This window comes from Triticum dicoccoides, chromosome 4B (assembly GCF_002162155.2).
Source record: "Triticum dicoccoides isolate Atlit2015 ecotype Zavitan chromosome 4B, WEW_v2.0, whole genome shotgun sequence".
Lineage (NCBI taxonomy): Eukaryota > Viridiplantae > Streptophyta > Magnoliopsida > Poales > Poaceae > Triticum > Triticum dicoccoides.
The window spans coordinates 595,817,909-595,827,678 of NC_041387.1; the positions used below are offsets into that span (position 1 = coordinate 595,817,909).

General features: G+C 42.8%; 1 protein-coding gene across 1 annotated transcript; it reads left to right on the top strand.

Annotated features, from left to right (window-relative positions):
• The first annotated feature begins 1,064 nt into the window (after positions 1 to 1,064).
• LOC119292864 lies at positions 1,065 to 5,111 on the top strand. Its single transcript, XM_037571542.1, is given in 8 exon segments — positions 1,065 to 1,078; positions 1,169 to 1,241; positions 1,340 to 1,462; positions 1,544 to 1,606; positions 1,689 to 1,781; positions 1,862 to 2,051; positions 2,054 to 2,560; positions 4,984 to 5,111. Coding segments are annotated over 8 exon segments (1,191 nt in total).
• Positions 5,112 to 9,770: the final 4,659 nt, after the last annotated feature.

The window sequence follows — 9,770 nt, forward strand, 5'->3', positions numbered from 1 at the left end:
GCCCCGACGCCAAAATTATCGCCGGTTCGACTCCAGGGCGGCGCTATTTCCAGCCCCTAGGGGGCCGAACGGCTGGAGATGCTCTAACTGATTGCCCATTCCGGATACTGAAACTGAACTTCTAAACAATCGCTCTTCTAAACTGAACTTCTAAACAAACATCAAGTGGTTTTGATGGTCAAAACTGTGCTGTATATGTGCAGCATAAGTGCCCACGGTTTTGACCGGCCGGCCTGTTCACCCCAACATGCACGAGCAAATTGCAAACTGACAGTTTGGGTGCATTGTTTATCTGCACGAACTGTTGAATCTTAATTAATGAAAACAAAAGACTTGATTCCATCGATCAGAAGTCTGTGTATGTACGTTCATCAAACCTGCGGACTAATTACAAACTCTAATTAGTCTAACTACTACTACCATCTGACTTTGTATGAGGCAACAGCTCGAAAGGGGGAGCTCGCTAGTGTTTACTAGGTAATGCCGCACGCGTTGCTGCGGGACTTTGTGGCATATTTTCTGGGTAACAAACATGTTATAAAGATGATAACAATTGCAAGAAATTATATGATGGACTTCATTTACATGCAACGAAATGGGAATTGTAATTTTCTGTATAAATATATATTGCATTATAATTATAGGGGAGTGCTTCGGTACAACACCCCCCCCCCTCTAAAACGTATAATGGGTAATGGTCATTCACATTAGGTATAGGAATACCCACCCGACGCCGTACGTCCGCGCGCGACGTCGTACGCCCGCCCGCGTATGCGGCACCCGTCATTGTACGTATGCCCTCCCACATACCCGCACCCGTCGCCGTACGTCGCCGCCGTACGCCCGCATGTCTCCACGTTGGCGTCGACAGTTATTGCAAAAAAAAAGACACGGTAGCCGCCGACGCCCGCCGTCGAAACCCTAAACCCTAAACGCATCCACGCCGTCTCCACGTCGTCCCCCGTCTGCACGAAGTCGCCATCGCCCGGGTCGCCGCCCAAACAGGTGCCGCGCGTGCCCCGGCGTCGTTGCCGCTGCCGCCGCGTTCCATTCCCGTCGCCCAGATGGCCGCCCACCAGTGATCTACGTCGCCGCCTCCCTCCACGCACTACGCCTGCTACGACCGGCCATCGTCCTCACGCCGTCGACACCTACCTCCGCCGGCCAGCAACGTCACGCCGTCATCACGTTCGTCATCGGAGAAAATGGATCCAGCTGAAATCCTCGCCGCCGTGCAAGAGGTTGGTTTGAGGCGTTGTTGTGCTTCTTGAAATAATTGTTTTAGGGATGATGTTACACGGTGTTTGATTGATCTTAGAATTTTTTTAAACATGTATAGTTAGAGGAGGAGGGCGATTATGATGGCGATGATTACGGCGAGGACAACAAAACCTCGTCACTGAATATGGATGAACCTGCTGAGGAGAACTACATGAGTTTGGATGAATCTTATAGTGGCAATGTAAGTGTGATCAATGTTGATAAAAACAATAAATATGATAAATCGCACGGACAATTACATGTTTTTTTTTGCATCATGCAGCGACATGGCGATGATGATGATAATATGGATATAGATGATTCATTTGATGAAAGTGCATTCCGTGTATGTTTTTTAAAAAAATCAGAGAAGAAATGACATAATAACCATATGAGCGCTTACATGTATTTTTTTGAAATGTGCACAGATGGACGAGGACGGGGACTTTGTGAGGAATATTGTGGACGATGAAAGTGACAAATCGCACGTTGATGCATCTCATGATGACAGCTCCAGCAAAGTAAGTTTTGAAACTTACATACATTAGATATTAAAAATAATAACTGATTGACATAAATTGCTTAATGCATTAATTTACAGGGAGATGTAGATGGTACAAGCGGGAAGGATGAGCATGTTGGTGATGATCTGTTTAATTTTGACATCGGATTTGATGAATATCAGCAAGAATCATTGGACATGCATTGGAAGGTCATGAGGAAGACGTGCAAGTCACTAGGAGAGGCTTACAATTTCTATAACCAGTATGCTTACTAGCGTGGTTTCAGCGTAAGAAAGGTCCTAAGGGAACTAAGAGCTTGAGAAAGTATCTGTGTGCGAGAGCTGGGAAACGACAGACAAAACTTTGTACAATGGAAGACAGGACCCGTAGGCTGAGAGGGGAGACTCGTTGCTTCTGCGATGCGCATATAACTTTGAAACTTGATAAAGAGCGTGACATTTGGTATGTCAGCAGTTTCAGTGATGATCACAGTCACGTTCTAGCTAGACCGGATGAAGTCCCGTTTCTTCGGTCTCATAATCAGATAAAAGAATATCAGAACGTTGAGATCTTAACTATGGCAGGTGTTGGAATCAGGAAACATATGATTTATGATAATCTCGTCAGTAGGTACGGGTCATACGCAAAGGCCAGTTTTGGGAGGAAGAAGCTTTATAACATGTGTTATAGAGAAAAAATGAAGTTGCTTACACAAGGTGATGCAGACACTGCCATTAGGATCATGATGACCAGAAAAGAGAGAGATCCAGATTTCTTCTTTGAGCACACCGTCGATGATGAAGGAAGGCTGAAAAACATATTCTGGTGTGATTCTCAATCACGTCGAGACTATGTTGACTACGGTGATGTGACAGTCTTGGACAGCACATACAAGATGAATAGGTATGGCATGCCATTTATACCTTTTGTCGGTCTGAACAACCACCGTTGCACCACGGTATTCGGTTGTGCTCTTGTGTCTGACGAGACGGAAGATACATATGTCTGGCTGCCTAAGAGGTTTTTGAGGGCTCACTGTCAGAAGAGGCCCAGGTCAGTAATTACTGATGGAGATGCAGCTATGATTAAGGCCATTAGAAAGGTACTTTCGGAGGTTTGACATCGTCTTTGCTCGTGGCATATTGAGAAGAACATGCAGAAACACCTTCATCATAAGTCTCTAAAGGAGTTCAGGTCTCTACTCTATTATGCCACTTCAAAAAAGTATTTGAGGAGAGATGGGTAGCGTTTACCGCCAAATGGCGGTCGGAGAAAACAAAGACATGGTTACGTAGGATGTACAAGAAGAAAAGGCTTTGGGCTGCATCATATCTGTCTGGTGGGTTTTTCTTAGGTATGCGAAGTAACCAGCAAAGTGAGAGTTTGAATTCATGCCTTCACTTGCATCTAGACTCCGGTATGACTATTGTTGATATGACTATGCACTATGAGAACTGCATAGTTCGTCTCCGTGAGAACGAGGCGCATGACGATTACACAAACTCACAGACAGTTCCAGTACCAGTATTGGATGAGTGTAAAGATATTGAGAAATCAGCTGCTCGTGAGTTCACTGCGGCAAACTTTTATATCTTACAGGAAGATATGAAGAAGGCACGAGAGCTTGAGGTCCTTGAGAGACTGAGAGGAGCAGACACTCACAGATTCATACTTACATGGAAGGAAAATAGGGATATCAGATTCAATATGGACTACACCCCAGGTAACTCCGAAGAAACCGTGAAGTGCAGTTGCAGAAGTATGTATCGCAAAGGACTTCCTTGCAAACATATTCTTCACGTTCTGGTTCTGATTCAGGTATGCTTATGTGAGATACCTAAGTGTTTAATACTGCGGAGGTTGAGCCAAGTTGCAAGGGGTGGACTTCCTGTGAAGCGCACTAGCGATCTGTTTGCGTGGGGATGGGCAGGTCCAGGGGACAGAGCTAGGTACAGCGAGTTGACTATCTTATGTGCCGAAGCAACTCATAAAGCATGCCATAAATCATTTTTATCCGACAAGTTGAAGGCGGCTCTGAGGGACATAATAGATAATGATTACACTGAGGAGGATGAGCCTGGTGCGGAGGAAAAGTTTGTGAACGACGATGCATTTGAGCCTAATCAAGATCATGGTCTTGTTCATGATCCCGCAAAAGTTAACACCAAAGGCGCACCAAAACAGAATGTTAAAGGCCGCAGTGAGGATGGTCCTGATGTCACTAAAAATGGACGACCCAAAGCTTTTGATGAGAAAAGCAAACGTCAATGTGGACAGTGCAGTCTTACGGGTCATTATAAGTCCACGTGCTGTCAAAATCCTAAGTATGATTTTTGTATGTTATTGTAAATCTTATTGTTCAAACCAAATTTATTTGTTTATTGTGAATTAATACATATCTCACTGTTTTGATATGTAGGAAGTTTGCTTGAATTCTGGAGTATGGAAGATTGCTCCGCCCTTTGATTGAAAACAATTTTTTGATGGATTGCTTCTATCTATGAGATATTTTTTAATTGTTAAATTATGTTATATGAGACTTATTTTACTCTGTTGATATCAGACTTTGTTCATGTCAGACTATTTGCTACGATACCGACATAAGTATTTGTTTGATGACAGACTATGTAATGCAAGAAGTATTTTTACTCTGTTTATTTTGATGTGCTCATTATGCACTGTAGTGTCGTTGCCGTTCTATTGGTTTTCTGCACTGTCTCCGTCGCTGTTTACTGTATGTTTTCTGCACTGTTGCCGTCGCTTACAACCCTATCGTTTTTAGCTTTTTTTAAAAAAAAAGCCCGACAAGTGCGCCGGCGGCACTGTCCCACAGGGCAGCGTCGGACGTCGGCACCGTCCCACAGGGCAACGTCGAACGGCGGCAGCAAGGCGAGTTAATCAGAGGAGTTCGACTGCCTATGTGCCGCCGGGTATATAAGCAGGTCATCGCGCGCTCCGTCGGGCGAGGTGGGACTAAACATTTCCCGTCGCCCCGCGTGGTACTTGGGACGTCTGTCGCGTGCTCCGGCGGGCTGTAAAGTGTTATTGGGCCAGCCCACGCGGTCACGCGCGTTGCTGTAGACACGGCGACTGCGATGGGAAATGTTTAGCCCCACCTCACCCGACGGAGCGCGCAATGACCTGCTTATATACCCGGTGGCACATATGCAGTGGAACTCCTTTGATTAAATCGCTATGCTACCCGTCGTTCGAGGCTGCCCTGTGGGACAGTGCCGTCGGTCCAGTCTGACGTCAGACAGGCCGAAGCACTTGTCAGGCTATTTAAAAAAAAAAACTAAGAACGTCGGTGTTATAAGCAACAGCGACAGTGCAGAAAAACAACAGTAAACAACGATGACACTACAGTGCATAATGAATACATGGGCATTTTTTTTAACATTTATCAGTATAGGAAAACATGGACTATTATACCCAAACAAGTTGATGATGGCAGAAGTATGAATATGAATAATTCAAATTTAAAGACGAAGACATGAAGACAAAATAATAATCCAAATGTCATTCTCGACTTAAATATTGAAAATAGTAGTGCCTTCTTCGTCACAAGATATCAAAGTCAAAATAAATGTAAACATCATTTGAGCCTACAAAATTTTCTAGTACATAAATTTTGCCAGATTTATTTCTTCTTTGCAAGCTGGGTAACTTTGTTCTTCACATCATTGAGCATATTTCTCTCCAAAAAATAAGCTGTGTAATCATTAAGTCTCTTGATTTATCAATTGACCCCTGTTAGAACTTCATATTAGTACAATCAAAATAGTATTACATATTGAACTCAATTGAATATAAGCATTTGAGATATTGTCCATTTTTCACCGTTCCAATATTGAGAGCATCGAAGAACAAATATTCCACATGAATTGCTGGTCCATACAAACAACGGTTCATAAGTTCGCATTTCATGTAAGATATTAAAATAATATGAAAGTATTTACTCACCCGTCTTCTTGTTGTGGCATCTTATACGTTTTGATAGGCCAGGTAGACACATCCGGATAATTCACAGCACCGCTCTCATTCGCATCACGTATGTCATATCCAAGTTGTTTTCTCTGTTCATATAAATGATAGCACGGAAAGGATTTAACATAGTTCAGTTACTAAATGATAGTTTCAATATGCTCATGTAAATTTATGTGGTACCAGCTCCTCAACTTTGTCTCTAATTTCACTATCAAGTTCGGGTCCCATCAAAGAATCAAGAACCTGGAACTCTTCCTTCGGGCGATGCATGACGACCGAAACCCAGTGGATATTTCCCTTATTAAGAGGAATATAAGTCTGCATCACAACGAAAATATGATGTAATCAACACATACTCTCTTATTATTTATATCCCATATATGCATACATTAAGGCAGTTGAACTTACCTTATCTTTTTTCAAATACTCATCGGTGCATCTATTCATGGGTCCATTCTTCTTCGCCATAACTTTGTTGTCATTTTTTCCTAGCTCGGTGTCCGGTCTAAATTCAAGTAACCAATTGACCAGCCAGGTCAGCATTATATGACAATCATCACCAACAACTCCCAACAGATACGATGAATAAGCATTGATAACCTGAAAATAATTTAAATGATGTATAACAATTTCAATTTGTATTGAATGCTAATAGAAAACACAACAATAACTTACATCACCGGTTAGCCATTCATGGTCAAGAATCTTACAAGCCCTCTCTGCACTGAGACCTTCGCGCATGCCATCATTGAATATTTCCTTCTTTCTATGTTTTGCTGACTGCTCATAAGCACGAACAAACTTAACACTAGCTTTAATCACATCATATTCATCTTGAAAGACTTCTTTCTCGAATAGTTCTGCAATACATAACGGTAGTATGTTAATAAATCAATGATAAGTAGTAAGTTCAGCTCGAAAACAATATGATAAAACTCACTTGCTTTTGCTGAACGTTTTGCACGCTTTGTAGGTATAGCTTGCACATAAGGAGACTTTATAAGGTTTGATACCTTCCGCTTCCGTTTCCCTACAACCTTCTTCAGTACCTCATCTTCTCCAATAGAATCTACGGATCCACGTGATGCGATTTCATCTCTTCCTAAAGATGTAACGGATTTCTCATCAGATACCTCAGGAACTTCGATAGGATCTTCTTTATCACCCTTGAAACTATCCTAATAATCAGGTGTCCAATAATAAGGTCTCTTCTCTTCAGAATCATTAATATCATCTTCATCATCCTCTTGCACATTCTTTTTTCCTGGTGTTTTGAAATTGTCCATATCAGGATTATATACAAATTCTTTACGAGGTTTTCCACCATAGTTTCTAGTTTCACTATTTTCACCATACTCATTCTCTTCTTCTTTTTCAATATCACCGGCTTTGTAGAATAAGGCGCTTTTGTTCAATTTCTCTATGACCCTCTATTATTAAAAATTAGTTGTAGTTAGTTATGTGACACATCAAAAAACAAAGTGAACGGCAAAATAAGAAAACTTGTACCTGTCTGCATAGCTCCGGCATACGAAGCATGTCCTTACGAATGTGATTCAACTCAGTCAAAATCCGATCCATAATAGGGTTCTGGATAGCGGAAGCCTCAGATGTACTCACACCTGTTCTCCTTCCTGTAATGTTAGATTTTCTCGTACTGGATTTCTTGTTTTTTTATCCTATTCCATTCTAATTTTGTTTAATAGGTACTCTTCAGTAATGGTGTCATCGATCTACAACATAAAGAATCATACATTCATATTTAATTAATAATTAATTGCAGACTTTAAATGAAAAAAAAAATATATTTAACGCATTACCATCCCAACACCACGACCATATTGAAAGTCGTACTTGTCTCTTTTCTCCGCTGCCTCTTCTTTCCAATTCCTCATCAAGGGGCGCATCAGCGCTAAAGGATCATTCTGCAGACTGGTGCTTGGTTGCACCTTCTCCCAATATAGATACTGCAAAACAAAAAAACAATCATTTAGCATGTGTTACACTATTATTACATAATACAAATATTCAATTTAATAAATAAATCATACCTGCAGAAGTGCTAGGTTGTCACGTGGCCATTCCCTAACACGGTCGGGTTGCAAGACCATACCAATCTCCGACAAACAAAACCACAAAATGAATGCGTTCCAGTAGATCTTTTTTATCACCTGACATATTGCACTAGTGCATAATAATTCTTCGGAATGTACTCACCAGACACTGGTGCAATTATAGTCCCTAACAGGACGAGAAACGCCATCCGAACAAATTCATCGTCCGCGTTTTTATTTCTCACAATCTTCTCAATAAGATCATCAATCAATATTTTACCATTCTTCTTGTTAACAAAACTAACTTGAATTTTTTAATGCTTTGCCTTGGCCCATACTAAAAACTAGAAAAATCTGCTCCTTCATTCTTCAAACCAAATATAGCGAACACACCATCAGGCCTCAGTGAAATCAACCCTTTTTTTTCCGGCCGCCTCTTTGACCATGAATTTTTTACTACTAGGATTGTAACCTTGAATCATAAGAGCAAGAAAATTATCACGCATCTTGACCGAAGGTATTCGTAACATGACCTCCATCTCCGTTTCGTAAAATGTAAATCGCTGACTTGGTGTTAACTTATTAACAAGACTAACCCACTTTTCTACGAAATATGCAATCACACCATCGATGTCCATTCTGCATATAATGATATCTATGTGACGTTGCATGCAGCTAAGATGTTATACTATGCTGAAAATATTAAAAGAAATATCTACCCGACGGCGACTAGTGCGGGCGACGGCGACCACAGCGGCTGTCGGCACCCGCTGACGGCGACCACAGCGGCTGTCGGCACCCGCTGACGGCGACCACTGCGGCTGACGGCGGGCGCTGACGGCGGGCGCTGACAGCGGGTGGTGACATCGACTAGTATGGGGTGACGACGGGCATTGACAGCGGGGCGACGCGGTCGGGCGGGGAACGACAGTGTGGGCGGCGGCGGCCGACGCGGATCAGATCTGGCGCGTCGTCGGCACGTACAAGGTAAAAGTGCATGCGCGACGCGATTGGGCATCGATGTGCGCAATTGTCGGGAATATTCCCTCAGATAGCGACGGCTCGTGCAGATATTTCTGGCGTCGGGCCCGCAGCGATTAGTTTCCATCAATACACGCGACGTGATATAACCATCAGTGTGGGAGCCTTTCCTACTGTCTTCATCGTTCAAAAAAAACCATCAGTGTGGGCGACGGCTGGTTGACTTATTTTTATTTTTTTTCTAATCTAATTTTAATAAGCGTATGTCTCCAACATCAGTGTGGGTGACGGCTAGTTTAGTCCCACCTCGACCGCCGAACGATGCCCTGACCAGCTTAAATAGCCGTGTCAGTTAACCCATGCATGGTCATATTTAATATTGTGATATGACTCTACATAACTGCCCGACAGTACACTGTCTGGGTACTGCCCGGACAGTTGTATTGCCCGAGCAGTTATGTAGAGTCACATCGCACTATTTTTTTTATTTATTCATATAATTATGTCATTTTGCGTATTTTTTAACTTTACACGAAAAACAAACATGTTTCTAACATTTTTTTACTCCGTCAAACGTCATAAAACTTTTTCCACACGTTGGCATCACCATCCACAGCACCCATGCCAATTTACATATTTTTTCGACGCTCGATGGATTTTCTATGATTTTTCGGGCTGAAAACCCCCAAAACACTGCCCGGACGTGACGCAACGTGAGTTCATAGTCGGATTTCGTTCATCTCTGGCATGCGGTACCCGGGCGGGACCCCACACGCGCTTGCAAAAGTTGGGTGCATTCCGGGAAATCGCCCAGGCACTTGCTGTGGAAGGCGGTGGTTTCGGTATGGGTGGAGGGGACCCTCGGTCGTATGTCTCTCCGTCGCATCCGCCAAACTCGCTCATTTTTTTCCACGGGCCACAGTGACCATGCAAGGCACGCACACCAAAATTTGTCGCGTTTCGAAGCTCGATGGATTTTCTATGA